The sequence below is a fragment of the Fulmarus glacialis genome, unplaced genomic scaffold (assembly GCF_000690835.1).
Source record: "Fulmarus glacialis isolate BGI_N327 unplaced genomic scaffold, ASM69083v1 scaffold40349, whole genome shotgun sequence".
Classification (NCBI taxonomy): domain Eukaryota; kingdom Metazoa; phylum Chordata; class Aves; order Procellariiformes; family Procellariidae; genus Fulmarus; species Fulmarus glacialis.
Genome location: NW_009234632.1, coordinates 1 through 15,005, shown reverse-complemented (window position 1 = coordinate 15,005; position 15,005 = coordinate 1). Strand labels below are relative to the sequence as shown.

At 43.7% G+C, this 15,005-nt stretch overlaps 1 protein-coding gene across 1 annotated transcript in view; it reads right to left on the bottom strand.

Moving 5' to 3' along the window:
- HECA (headcase homolog (Drosophila)) overlaps positions 1–1,125 on the bottom strand; it is a gene marked incomplete at its 5' end in the record, with an annotated part of 7,237 nt that extends 6,112 nt beyond the window's left edge. The window contains one exon of the mRNA XM_009585706.1: positions 85–1,125. Coding sequence (XP_009584001.1) covers positions 85–1,125 — 1,041 coding nt within the window. The remainder of the gene's footprint in view (positions 1–84) is intronic.
- Positions 1,126–15,005: the final 13,880 nt, after the last annotated feature.

The following is a 15,005-nucleotide window of genomic DNA, read 5'->3' as shown; positions in this document are numbered from 1 at the left end:
GCGGGGGGGGTGGGGGAAGGGCAGGGCACAACAGGCAGTTCCATCATTTAATGAAGCCTAGCATGACTGACAGACAACCTGTACCTTGAAGGTGACAGGGAACATCATATTCAATCTCATCGTGTCTCGATGGGCTAAGGAACAGGGTCCCGTCCACCAGCGGAAACTGTTCAAACACTGGCAGCGCCCTGTGGCACAGTGCACAGTTTACAACGTTCCTGTGGCTGGCACTAAGAGCAGCAAGGATAAACTTCCGAAGGTCCTCCCCTTGGCCCACCTGGGCATCGTCTTCCATCCGCACATGGAAAGTATTCAATTTATGCCTGGGGATGTGAGTAAGCAGCTCAGACAGATCGAGCCTTCTCAAAAACTGCACAGGGGCATCGAAGTGTCCTGATCTATGTGCTTGCAAGCCAGCCGCCCCGTAATCAAAATGTGCGTTCCTGAACATGCCCCCGCCGGCCATGTTCTTCTTATGGGGCTCCAGGTGAATGGCATTCTTCAAAAACTCCCCTAAATATCGCGAGGAACGAGGGCCGCTGAAATGCGTGGGGGCAAGAATAGAGTAGCCGGTGGGTGGGGACTGGCCGGGAGAGACACAAGGCGAACGAACGGCGTAGCTGCCCCCCATGACGCCCTTCTCCTGGGAGTTCTGCCTGTCCATCGAGTGCCTTCGCTGGAGGTCATGACTCAAGCCTTTCTGCGGCTTGTTGGCCGGCCTGCCCTTTTTGGCCTCTTCCGCCGACTCTGCCATCGACCTTCCTGTGCTCTTCTCCAACACCGATTTTTTCTTCTTATCATCCTGCATTCGCTTCACCTGGTACCAGTCAGTGTCCTTCTTTAAATGACCCTGCCCACACCGACAGGAGCAAAAGCGAAAAGCCAGGTCATATCCCTTCTTTGTCCACATGTTTTGGCGACACTGCTTTTCGTTCCAGCTCCTGGCTCTGCCAATGCAATTGAACTGGACGAGAATGCTGCTTTCCCACTCGTAGAAGCACTGAAGGTGCATCCAGGTGCTGTACGGACAATGCTCGTTGTTGCATATAACCTTCTGGTAGTCATCCTTCTCCAGGTCCACCGGCCTTCCGAAGCTACAGATCAGTGGAGTAGCGCAAGGGGCTTCTGTGGAAGATAAAACAGATACATTAATAACTTAACGGCCCACTTACTGCAATACGCTGTGCCAAATACGCACACGAGCTCCTATTCATGATCCGTATTATCGAAGGGCCCCACAAGCACTAGCTCTGGGTCAGGGCAAAAAGCAGTCTTTGCCAAAAAAAGTTAAGTACGTGAAAGGAGATACGGAAATGAAGGAATAAGGAAACAAAATGACATTACAGTTTGTTTAATATTCAAAGCCAAAGCACCTCAGAAGCATTAGCCCTCCTCAAGGGTTTGCGGATACCGTTGCAAAGGCTTTAAGAAGTAAGGAGAGAGCTTTGTGGATGTTTCTGGAGGGTTGCTTTGAAGCCTGAGAGGCAACATGGCGAGAACACACAGAGATGCTTGTTTGAAAAACAAGCAGGCAATACAACCTGGCTTTGCGATTACAGGGAGAGGCAGGAATTGATCTTTTCTTTGGGACTGAGCAAGAGACAACAGCTAGGGAGAGAAGGAGGAAGCAGAGGACTTTGAAAAGCAAGACTAACAGCTTATGTTCCTAGTGCAGAAAGGAGGGCCTTCACTACATTGCTCAGGCAAATACAGACTACACCACCATCACTGACCTACTGGGTAGCTAAATTTCACAAACCAAATAGTTCTGCAACACAGACAGGTTAAAAAACCAAATGCCATGTGGTCTTTTATCAGCAAAGTAGCAGCCTTTGCTACATCCTTGAGCAAAGAACAGTTTATTTCAAGTCTCTCCCTGCAACAGTATCAGCTTCTACACAAAAAGGTTCTACAAAAAATGTTCATTTATGGACCAATGACATTTCCCCCCCCCTCCCCAAACTACCACAGAGTACAAACTACTCCCATTTCTGGCTGCTCAGTTGCAGCTGGGAGGCACAGAAAGGACAGGAAATTTTCAGTTGGAGTTTCTACTGGATCTTAAGAGTTTCTAATTAGGAAGTTTTAGATGCTTAGTCAAGTATTACAAATATTTCTCCTCTGTATTTCTGACTTCCTACTTCCTCCACTTCACCAAAAAATACTGCTCCAACAGGGCTGGCAGGCTGCCTTTTAAACTCTGTATTGCTGCATTCAAATACTAGCAGGCTTCTTCAGGGTCTTCCATGGTCGAGTGCTGTCTCACCCTGTGCGAAACAGAGCAAAGGGCTCCCTGCAGTTCCTCAGTCTCAGCCAGAGCCCCAGGACTTGCAGAAGAGGTACACCGAGCCTCGTGGAGAGAGGCTGCCACGATCCAGGTTTTTTTTTCCTTAGGACTTCAAATTTCTCTCTGATACAGGGAAAAAAACACCACTCGGTTGCATTGCTTTTAATCCCATTCTTGTCACTGCTAGCACAAATAATACAACATAATCTGCAGTGGGATAATAGGTTTTATGCCGCTATGTTCACTTTTATTCAGACTTTCAGTAATAGACACACTACCCATCATCATCTGCTCTACAGCAGCAATACACAAACCAGATGCTTTACAACAACAGATCTTTGCCATACTAGAGGTTTTGCCCCTTCCCAACAAGTTGTTGTTAAAAGGCTATAAACAAACAAACAAATCCTTCAAGGTTACCTTCAGTAAATTCAAGATTACGATAGCTCTTAAGACTTATTTATCCAGAAGAGATGGGCACAAAGAATTTTCCTGAGCCATTCCCCGGAAGATGCCACATCCTTCACCTCACTTGTCTGCCTCCGTTTCTAACGCCAGAAGCGGCACAGCTGCAAGGAGAATTTTCTGCAATACCTTTCCTTCAGGGACTAGACTATGAACTGCAACCAAGGCACATTCCTGAAAATGTTCTCTTAAAGCAAAAAAAAAAAAAAAAAGACTATTTCATTTCAAAATATGGACTTGTTCAGTCATTAAAGACAAATTACCGAATTGGAGAGAACAGAGATAAGAGAGGCATTCCCTCAGGACTCTTTGGAAGTTCCATCTATACATGTGACACTTATATTCTTACTAGTCGTCTCAGGTCTCTGAAAAGCCCGCTAAGAACATGCAGGCTTTGAGATGTCTTTGAGAAGCATAAATTTTATTGGCTACCAATGACCAATTTTTCTCCACGTTTTTTACTGCGTATTATTGAGTATAATGTCGCTGGCCAAGAGCAAAAGTGAATGATAACTTATCTGCTCCGAAAGAAAATCTGTCAGTTTACCAGTTCAGAGAGTTCTCCCACTCATTCTCCCGGACTTTGATTCAAGTCATACTATGCCGCATCAAGCATCTCTGGAAAGTTTTTCTTCGTTGTTAGTCATTCTTTCATTATATTTAGGGTCTGAAGGCATAGTTTGCAATTATAGCATCCTTAAGAAATTTACCTCAGAGAAACCAGTTAAACTGAAACCATTAAATGCAAATCATCAGAAGTCAGATGTGCAGCAAGATACCGGAGGTACCAATATGAACAGTTCTCACTTACCCATTTCCTGTATTCATCTATTTTGGTACATATTCCTTTCCACCACTGCCAGGAGGCAGGAAGAAAGAACATGCCAAAAATCCACGTATGCTCCCCCTGTGTTTCAGAGTGTAAATGTTCTAACAGTGGCAGGTATAATTATAGCTGACAGCCGAGAAAGTTACTATACAGATAAGTCTAGAGATCTCCACTTTAGAATAAAGACTTTACACTTGTTCATCCATACTGGCATAGTTAACTGACTAAAAAAGAAAAGTGTTTCCTTGGTTAGCCTTTGAACATGTTTTTGGCTTTGGATGCAAAAACACATGAACTCTAGCCCCCTGAGAAGTTTACAGCCTCTTCATTATGTGGACAAAAAATGAAATTAATAAAGTAAGTGGCTGAAATACAGAAAAAAACACCACAGCCGTGTATTCCACAGAACGTGTCCACAACTATTTGATTATGATCATGTACTGTGTGTCTAGAGGCTATTGTAAAGGTGATTTCAACAGATTTTTTCGCCCTTTTCCCTGGTTGGTCAATGGAAGGACTGTGGAATTGGATCTTCTCCAGCTTCTCCTTGAGAACTTAGAGATGCCAGATTACCTGAGGAACTTCCCACACAGCATAACTATGAGCAAGAAAAAGCTTCAAGTTTTGGACAGCAATGTCTTTTTCAACATTTAAGTTAACTAGATGACTACAAAGTTTTCAGACGTTCCCTCTCACCTGATCTTCTATCTACTCAGTGTGAATTGGCTGGTCACACAATCACCACAGCAAAAGCAGGTCTAGAGTAGCTGGAAGAAAGCAACGGAGGGAACAAGAGCCTTCCCCCATGCAAAAGACTCCACTGAATTGTTAAATGGTGGCACTGAGATCGCTTTGGAAAACATCATTGCTAAGAGGAGAAGCTGGTCCCTGCTCACCTCTTCTGGGAACTCGCCTGACATTTCACTTCCGTCACTGTAGTAGCACAGGACATACTAGAAAACCAACAGGTCTCCCTGCCGTGTTGCCCTGCTCCACAGCAAGGTTAATGCCATGCTAGTCAAAGCGCCTGCTTTCACTGACACAGGTTTGTCATTATGAAGTCTGCTGATTTAGAGAAGGCCTTGATAAAACCGCTGCAGTATTTCCACAACAGAAACTGAAGAGCTCAGCATGGCTAATGAAAGTTGTTTCAGTAGAAAGTTCTACCACTTCTGCCGTATCCCCGTATTTAAGAAAGCAGAAAACTCCACTACCTGAAAAGCGTATAGAAACCTCGAGCCAACATTTGGTTCTGCCTAATATTTCAAATTCCAGCAGGTCTATCTGTACAAAACAGACTGCAGGACTGAACATCCCTTGCAGACTTCTCTCCATTCATGTCTACTGCCAAACATAATCATGCTACATGTTCCTACATAAAGAATAAATGAGAAACAGAAAACAAAGCAATTTTTTGTGCAACTTTCCCAGTTCATAGCAACAGATATGCCTTAGGAGCAAAAGAGACAGCGTTCAGATCACTTGCTATGGGAGCCACATTAGCAAATGTGAAGAGCTCTTCCCATCAATTCACACCCTTGAAAGTGCTCTGGGTTATTTAATCACCATTTTATAAACGAGACAAAGCACTTATTACAGAATTACAAAAGTTTAAAAATTCTTGTTATCAAGCCCTTCTACTTCCCATTAATTAGAAATGCATTTTGAGATTATTCTTCAAAAAGTCAGAGCTAGAATCATCATCTTAATGTGTTATGATAACAGTACAACGATTACTGTCAAGAGAGACAATAAAGGGGAGTAAATAGAAACTCACATGGCCAAACCACCCATCCACACCTGCAGCCCCAAGCTGGTTTGTCACCTAAATATGATTTGCTTCCAAGTAGCTAGAGCTCAACAGATTTCTGGTTATGAAATTGAACCTCAGGAAAAAAGAAAGATTACCAGGTATCAGAGCAGCATCCATTCTCCCAGCAGACCCTTCTGAAAGAATGCCTAAATGACCATAAAAGTACCTCTATTTTACCTCTCAGTTTCAAGATGGTTTTCACAGCCTAAGAGAACAAAACAAGACAGCGTGCAGTTTTGTGTAGCAGAACGGCTTCGACGTTTAGACACAAGTGCATGGCTCTAACAGACAGGCTGCCAAGTTGCAACTACAACTGCTCGCTGCTTCTTTCTAGAAGTTATGTTTCCACATAAAAAATAAATGTTTTCTCATATTCCACTGAGGTGATTTTGATCAGTAATTCTGCAAATAGTTGCAAGGAGCAGCACATAAATGTCCTCTAAAACAGAAATAACATACAATAGTCCTAACAAACATACATTTCAGCAAAGATGGCTCATTGTTTAAACAAGGTTATGTTTTACAACTACCACAAAATTAACTCTTCTTTCAAAAATGAGAACATGACAGAAGACTGCAAGGAAGCTGTTTGGCTTTTTCTCAGTTTTTCCATTCTATAAATATCAATAAAAGTCAGGAATAGAAACAGACAGTTGAGATAAATCTCCTTCAACAAAAAAACCACATTAACAGTTTTCTACGTTTTAATAAGAAAGAGGGTATATGAAGACCACCCTTCCCATTTTATGACTCAAATAAAAGCAGCAGAACAACGGCTGCCTGAGGAACTTCCCTCTGGTGAAGTAAATGGAGGAGAATGTTGTTTACTTCTGTTTACACACCCATCATAAAACCAAAGATGCACCCAGCAAGCCAAATGCAATGACTCCATGGCTTCAGTTTCGTGACTGCTCTCATTTGTTCCAAGTCCTCAATGCGGACGCCTAGAGCAAAATTCGCTCTTCCCCCCCACGTTCCCACATTATCCATTGTGTTAAGCACCAGAGTTTTTCAGTCAGTGGACAGAAACAGATAATTATTTCCTGTACTCGTCAGCGTAGGTTTCAGCTCACCGCACAGACTTGCAATCGCTGGTAAAGCTCAAGGGAGGTGTTAAACATGTGAGGCTGGGAGCAGAGGAGACAGAAGTGCGGCGGCTGCTGGAAGAGGCAGCCCTACTCTCATCTTAAAACAACTGCCAGGCGACAGTAGGTTGTTATGGATCTGGAAAAAGAAATTATCAGAAAAAAAGGTAAGGTCTTGGCACTGGATCGGCTGCAAGACACTTACGATGGCTTGCTTTTGGTCTACCGTTACTCTAGCATCTCGTCATCTATGCCAAGGACACTTTACTTGCCAGCACATTACTTAGGCCAGAAGGGTACCTGTGGGACACATCCTTTGCAAATCAAGCACTTTAACCTCTACCACCGCTTTCCCATGAACAGAGCTCCCTTCACAACCCTACACAGCTAGGAATTGTTCACTCTGCCAGCTTGAACCAGAGCTGAGTCATTTCTGTGGAAGGCTACTCCCTACCAACCATCTGCATGAATCTTCTGAATTTCCTCTGCCATCAGCATAGCTTTATTTTAATTGAAGTCATACAATATTATCGTGCTAATACTGTAATGCAGCTGTAGAAAATAAACCACCACAACAACAACAAAACAGACTGAACGCAAAACTTGTATTAATTTTCCAATGTGTTTGCTTTGGTGAACCTTGGAATACAATCTAATATTCAAAAGATTACCAAGATGTGACAAAATGGTATTGTCATATGCATAACTGGTTAAACAGTACAAACAATATAGCAATACAAAAATGATCAGTCACCCTCCTAAGAGCCTGAATGCAGCAGGAAGAATGCAACGGGAAAAAATGTTTCACAAGCGGATCCAAAAGGCAGGCTTGGATCTTCGGTGCAGCAACAACAACAAATAACAGCCGACAAACAGTAAGAGGTGTCTTTCAAAACAGCTCAGCTCATGGTTTATATTGATAACACTCACTGATGATGACTGATGTCTCTCCAACACTTCTTAAGCAATCTTTGCAGACTGATCAAGATGAAAGTTTCCAGTCATTCCCTGGGAGGGAGGGGAAAAAACAAGACAGCAGTACCTGGTAAGCCGCCTAAAACACAGGCTTTCTTCTTGTCACAAGACTCCCTCTTACGTTCTTGGAAAGAGAAGCCAATGCCAGCAGTCCATCTTCAGTGAGCAACGGACAGAGAGCTCAGGCTGGCGTGTGACACCCAGCGCAGACCCACCCGAATCACCTTTGGAGAACCACTGACTCCAGACAACCCCTCATTGCAATTGGAGTCTGGCCGATAGCTTTCCACATGTACGCACCTACATATTGACACTTACAGGCCAATCTGGAGCTCAATCCCATCCCCAAGGACAAAGTAGCTGCAGTCAATATTTACGCTCAGAAGGGACTTAAAGAGAACAAAGCCGTAAGCAGCCTGGCTCTACTTGACATGCTTACCCCATGTGCAAGATGTCACTAGTTCTACTAGGTGAGTAGTCACATGAAGTGATCACCTTCCCCTAGAAAAGATTTCGGGTAATTTGGAGCTAATAAACCCTGGTTCACTTGGAAATTCAGATGACAGGACTCCTGGAGGGCTCAGTAGGTGCTAGAACCGCCTCCACGCACTTCACTTACGCTGACTTCACGCGTGGCCTCTAACGGAGTCTTCACAAAGAAAAAAAAAAAAAAGAGAAAGGCCTAGCAACTACACAGCAGTGGGAAGATGCCATGGAAATAATGAAGGCTTAACTCATACCTGCCATGTTAACACCTTCCAACTTATAGCACAGTCAGAGCTAGTGCCTGTTTACGAAAGCAGCAATTAGCAAGTGATACAAAGTCAGTTATCTGTGGCTCTTACTCAAGCACCCACTCCCAGCTCAGCCATCACCTCACCAAAGTAAGTCAGAAAGTCAAGAGCAAAACTGTACAAACTAAGGAGGACGGGCACTTACATTTGTCCACTAATTTTGCAGTTTGTTTACACAGCCATCTGTGCTCCAAGCTGGACCAACTGCCTACGCCATCATGAGAATTCACACAGTCTTGTAGAAGTCACCATAATCTGTACAGTTATCATCTAGCCAACCTAGCCAACTTCTTTCCATTTAATACTTGTCGTCCAAACACAGAGAACAACTCTGTGGATGGATTTTTCTGGTGCCTATCATGGTGAATGCAGAGATTAATGACTATCTCAAGACTGGTGGGCATTAACGTGTTTTGAACCTTGGCTGTTGCTTTGTCCGCACGTGAATCATCCTCACAGAAAAGCATTTCCACCATTAAATTCTCTCACTGTAGCCTTCCAATAGCTTTTAATACCTTGAAATGTTACAGGAAACTAACCCTGGTGCCTCAAGAAACAGACATCCTAATAATTAAAGCAGACTCCAATGCACCAGCCCTAGCAAGTTTTCAGTGGCAAATTCCAACTCACGCTGGGAATAAAGGGATAACTGTGGCAAGCAGTAGATGTCCTAATACCAAGCACAGATGTAAACACCGCAGGCTGGTCTTGCTCAGATTCAGAGCCAGCTAGCCACCAGACCCGGTCCAAAAGCACAACCAGGGGAGAGAAAAAGGAGAAAAGGTTGAATCAGTGGTATCAGCACCTCTTTTAGTTTCAAGTCGAGGGATGTTTGTGTCATTGGTCTATCCTTCCCAAGTTTCAATATGACAGACAATGTTTTTATTTCCCATGTTAAAGAAGCTGGTAGGAACTCAGTGGGAAACGGGGGATGCAGTCACCCTAGCTGCAGTACCTAGCATCTCTGCAAGACAGCAGCTCCTGAGCGTGGAGCTGTCGGTTCCAATAGACATCTCCCTCATGATGCTGTGCTGGCTCCCAGCCCTGCCCCTGTGCCGTCTTTGGCATCTGTGCAGTACACAGAGACCTCGACCGTGCACTGCTCCCAAAACGGGTATCGGTAGCACAGAAGTGGAGACGGGGAGTGCCAGGCACACTCAATAGCCAGGCTCTGATTGAAGCTACCTCCTCTCCCAGCTGGCATTCAAGACAGGAACAACAGCAATATCCCTCTCGGGCCCTGGAAGGAGGGCTGATAGACTCTACCATTGCAGGAGAGATGGAGAGAAAGAGATAAAGGTTAAAGTGAATGCTCTCAAGATAAACGCCACTGAAGTCTACCAGGAAATGCCAGTGCTCTACTCAAAATCCCGCAAGCTTTCAAAACAGCATTACCCACTCCAGTGACTAGATTACTGCTTCAAGAGGCCTCTTTGAAATTATTTGAATTTCTATCAAAACTGTTTAAAGAAAGCCCATGCCCTACTAATGCTGTTGTAATTCAGACACTTTGAAGATTAGCTAGAGTATTTTACCCTGAGCTGGATGCAAGCTTTACCTCCATTTTTTCCCTCACATATGCTGCAGGAAGAAAAGGAGAGAAGGATGGACGTCTGCCAGTCATCACGGTACTTTAATATCAAAGGATGTCTCAATATGCAAGGCTGTAAGCGAGGCTGAAGAAAACTTACAAATGTCTCCAAGGACTAGAAAATGGTTTTGTCACTACTTGTTAGATCACTGGGAGGAAGATACGGGATGAGTACAGACAAAGTGAAGCAATCACTTCAAAAACTGTATTTCCTCATATGAAACCTAACAAATATCAAGCCTAACCCTTACTCATGCAAGTGTTATTTGCTCACTTGAGCAAATGACTAATCACATGAACAGAGAATGCTGTCAGGGCACCGATAACCATCCTGATAGCAAATAACTGTTAAAAAAAATTAGAAGGGTGTGTACTTGCTTGCATAAAAGAATAGTATTTATTTCAGTAATACCATAGACATGATTCCATTTGCAAAGATTTGCAGAACATGAATTGCATTTGCTACAAAAGCATGTAATTGCATAGTTTTAAAAATCCTGAAACAAACATGAAAGTCCTTTCGAACCCGATTTGCACTGATAGAGACAGTGGAATTTGCATTCAATTGATTTCTGCAGTTAGAAGAACTCAATGGAATTAGGAAGCAAAATGGTTTTCCTTTAGAAAATTAATAGGTATTAAATTTTGTAGTCACTGCAACAGAATAGAAACTTAATTTTCCAGGTGGTCTCACCGATATCAATGGGACTCCCTCAAGCTAAGTAGTAAGAAGGTGCCACTACTGAACATCACTAGAGTGCCAAACTGGAATTGGATGTTATATGCAGCAGGGAACATTTGACAGCAAATATTAATCCATGCTTAAATATTACAGCAATTCATGCTCTAAAAATACATTTTTAAATTAAATATTGCACTGACAAATTTTCTGGCCCTCTTTAAAATATCTCACCTCCAGGATATAATCTTTTTTTTTTTGTAAATCTTAATTGTTGGCCAGTCACAGCTTTCAATATGTTAGTCACTGTTGTGCTGATTGATTTTCTTCTTCATACACTTGTCCTACATTAGCATTTTTATTTGAAAGTTAATCAAAGTCTTAGAAACTTGTGAAACCCAGGTGAAGAGCATGCAAAAGCACAGCTGGCCATTTTAAACCCAGGTAACTACAGACAGGTTCAGAGCCCGGCCAGCGCGGCGGGCACTGCTGCACAACCCCTTGGCTGCCGCGGCAGGAACTCCACCCCTGGGAAACCATGCTCCAGTGAGACCCACAGCAACCACCTCCACCAGCTCGCCCTCAGCCTTTTTTTCCCTGAAGGACTCTCGTGTCCTGTACAAATCTGACTTCTGGCAACTCCACCTGACAACCCACCAACTCGCCAGCTCTGCCACTTGTGCAGTTCAAGGGCTCACCTATGCCAGAGGGGAAAAAGTATGGTCTTAAAACAGGTGGCCAATGTACCGTAAGATGGTGTTTTAGAGACAGCTATGCCATATATTTTTAGTTTAATTTAGCTGGCTATAATGAACCCCATGTTAAAGGGGAAAAGCACAGATAATGAGACCCAACTTCTCCTTTTCTCTCATCTTCTCATAGCACCAACACTGGAGAGACCAGAGTGACAAGGACAAGGGGATGAAGCAGCAAGATGCTAAGATAGTGACCATCAAGAAGAGAAAGAGGACTTGGGTCTACTGGACAATGAGACCAAGAATAGAAACAAGGCAAAGAAAATGGATGGAAGAAAGAATTTTAGGGTCAGAAACAACTATATGTGGAGGAGACCAGAGTGAGAAGTTCATAGGATAAAGGGATAAATGGCTGGAGCTGATGGTATAAAAGCACCCAGGCTCAGCAAGGCAGAAACAGAGAAGGAATTTGCCGCTCAGAGCCCTCAGATCTAAAGTAAACTCTATGGATTTTCCTCTTCTGCTGCTCAGGGCAAAGTATCCACAAAACGTCTTGCCCCCTCACACTCATTTATGTCTGCAGATGAAGGTAGCCAGCTACTGCCATTGGGAACGCTGGCAATCCACAAGGCTGGAGTCAGTGGGTAAGTGCACAATCCCAGGGAGCTGCTCGTATAATTTTACATGATGACAGCTCAGATTTTCCAGTTTGGTTAAGAAAAGTAACCCAGAAAATTAGCTAGAAAACTAAAAATTTATTAGGAATATCATTCAACCCCTCTGAAGACAGGGAATCTAAGACATGAGGCTTTCTGTGACATCACATTTCAGTTTCCCTGTGCCCAGTGATACCGTTAAGTTAGTCCGTCCCCCCCACCCATGACCTGTGCTTCATTCAATGCAGAAAATGGATGCACTTTGGTCGAGAAAGATTAATCTATCACATACAGAATACCTGCTTGGTCTGACGGAAGAGATAGGAAAGGAAGGCACAGCTAGGAATCTGCCTTGTGGTCACCATCCCAATACCTGCTGAAAAGTTACAGTGCAAGATGGAGAAAAGCCATCACATCTGGTCAGTGGTTATGCTCTCCACCTTCCCGATTCCCACGTGGGAGTCCAGAACCCTTCGATCGCAGTTGGAGCTCTGAACATGCGTATGTTAAAACACCACCAAAAAAAGTATAAACAGACGCCCTCCTGGGGCAGGGGAAAACCAGCCTACGTTTCTCAAACATGATGCCAAAAATTGCCTGACACTTTAAGGGAAAATTGTGCAGGGATTGAAGCTAAATTTGTCAAAATGTAAAAGGGAACAACACCTTTCCACTGTAAAGGGGTGCTACAACCACAGTTCAGTATTACATGGTCAGAGCTGCACAGAGAAGCCCAGAGGAAATTAAAAATTCTGTTTCGTTATGGCACATGGATGGGGGGCAGAAACAATACATGGACCACATAATGAACTGTGAAGACTTAAAAAAAAATCTGAACCACTATCCCTTCCCTGAATGAAGCAGGGTCCTGATGGGACTGTGCAATTAGAATGTCATACTGACATCATGATGCAAAGCCAAGGTTTGCACAAACAATCTTAATTTTGCAATTATTAAATCTGCTGCTTTTATCTCTGCATACTTCTGTCTTGTCATATTAATGAAAGAAAACAGGTTATGTTATTCTCATCCTCTACCGCTTTTCCAGGGTAAAGATAGAGTAGGAGAGCGACAATACCAGACACATGCAAATTCCTCTAGAACAACATATGGTGACGATGCAGGAGAGGAGAGCGAGCCCAGGGACGAGGGACCCAGAGGACCGGCGAGCCTGGGCAGCACGAGTCACAGCATGCAGCTGCACGGTCCAAAAGCAGCACAGCGAAGACCTTCCCTGCACCCAGCACGCTTAATCTGCAACTCAGATAATCTACCATGAATAATCGAGAGTTGACTGTGTACAGAACTCTATTAACCTCACAACTCATCGCAGCAGGCTGCGTCCTCCATAAACTGCTTAGTGATCAAGCAGCCGTAAGTGCACGGCCTCTTACAAACGTCTTGAGTCTAGTAATGGGATACTTGCCTCCAAGGCCCTGGCTATACCACATAGCTTCATTTCAGATTCATCGGTTTTGAAGACTTGGGGGAATCCATTATCATCATCTAATCTTTTCCTTGCACATGACAGCCAGATTCCCAGCTCTGCAGCATGACAGGAGCAGTTTCTCCTTTCATCTCCTGGACCAAAACTGTTGAAAGCTTTGGACTTATCAGTGAGAATACAATTCACGAAACTTCCAGCTCAGGATTATCTGATGGGCAGTAGCCGATGTAAAATAAAGCTAGCAACCACATCTATTCCTCCAGCCTTTATGATTATCTGAAATGAAAGATATGACTAGACACAATGATCCTGTCAAGGCAAAGATCAGATGTGCTGACCAGGCACTTACAGCAAATGCCGACGCCAATGTTGTACCTCTGCTGTGAGGGGAAAAAAAAGCAGGGAGGAGGAGGATTTGACAAAAGAGTCGAGGGTGTTTCTGACCACTGAAGTCATATGGAAGCAGGGAGAGAGAGAATAACGGAGCATCTCAGGTTAGCTCTCGGAGAGGCAGCCTCACCTTCTGAGGAAGCTGGCCAGCACAGAGGAAGGATACGTAAGGTACTGGGGACACACAATCTTACAGCTGAAGAAGACTGACAACCTGTCCAGCTAGCAAGCTGTACCGCTACCAGTGTTCACTGGCATCACCTTCAGTGGCATCTCCACAAAGAACACTTCATTATTCCCATGCACAACAGCCACACCAGAAACGCACCCCTGCTTTCACTTGTGCTTGAGCGAAAAAATTTGGAAACACTGTTTCTCCTCGCCTCAAAAACTACAAGCCAACAGTGTCATGTAGGAGACACCACCTGCAAAGCGGATGTCGTGCGTGTTACATCACCGGACTGAAGTAATTATAAAAACGCTGTAGAAATTCTCTAACTCCTGCTAATCTTTCTTTTTTTTTTTTTTTCCCCTTGTTCAGTCACTTAGAACAAATAGTCAAAAAAAAAAAAGGAAATTCTAAGCGTTCTCCATGATTCTCTGGAGTAAGTAATACTCCTATAAAAGCAGTCTGGCAAAGACCTTTTGAGCTAAAGTGATTTGCAATTAATTGCTAATATTTCTAAGGAAAAGTTTCCATTAAATAATACACAGGAATCAGACATCTTGAAAACCTAAGTAAGATTCTTGGAACTACCTTTGGCTAACAGCAGCCAGGCAAAACGACCGCCACAAAGTATAAAACCAGTCATAGCTACCCTCCCACTTTTTCCAAAGCATGGAGAGTAAAAAGCTGAAGTCCAACTCGGGAGGGGAAAAAAGTCAAGAGCCTGCGCCGCAGTTTGTAAATCTAGCAGCAGACCTAAGACGTGGGGGTTTTTTGGCTTTGCAAAAAGTGTAATAAAATCCTAGCCTACCTTTACTTTTAGCCTGAAATATCATTTTGCAGCAAGACTATCTCCAAACATGGGTAGCAACGCAAGTTTCTGCAGGAAAACACCTTACCAAAATTGCTCTGAACCAAAAACCAACCCACCGACCAAAGGCAGCATAAAATGGTTGATGAAAAGTGAGCGTGTTACCCTGTCAAACCCAACTGCTGTAAAACGACAAATAAAACGGACCAAAAAGTAGGACTCCATTTTTAATTGTGCTGAAATAAAGTCGGGATTTTTCAACCAAGCACCAAGTGAGCCGAGACGCGGCGGGAGCCGGCGGGCGCTGCAGCTCCCGCCCGCC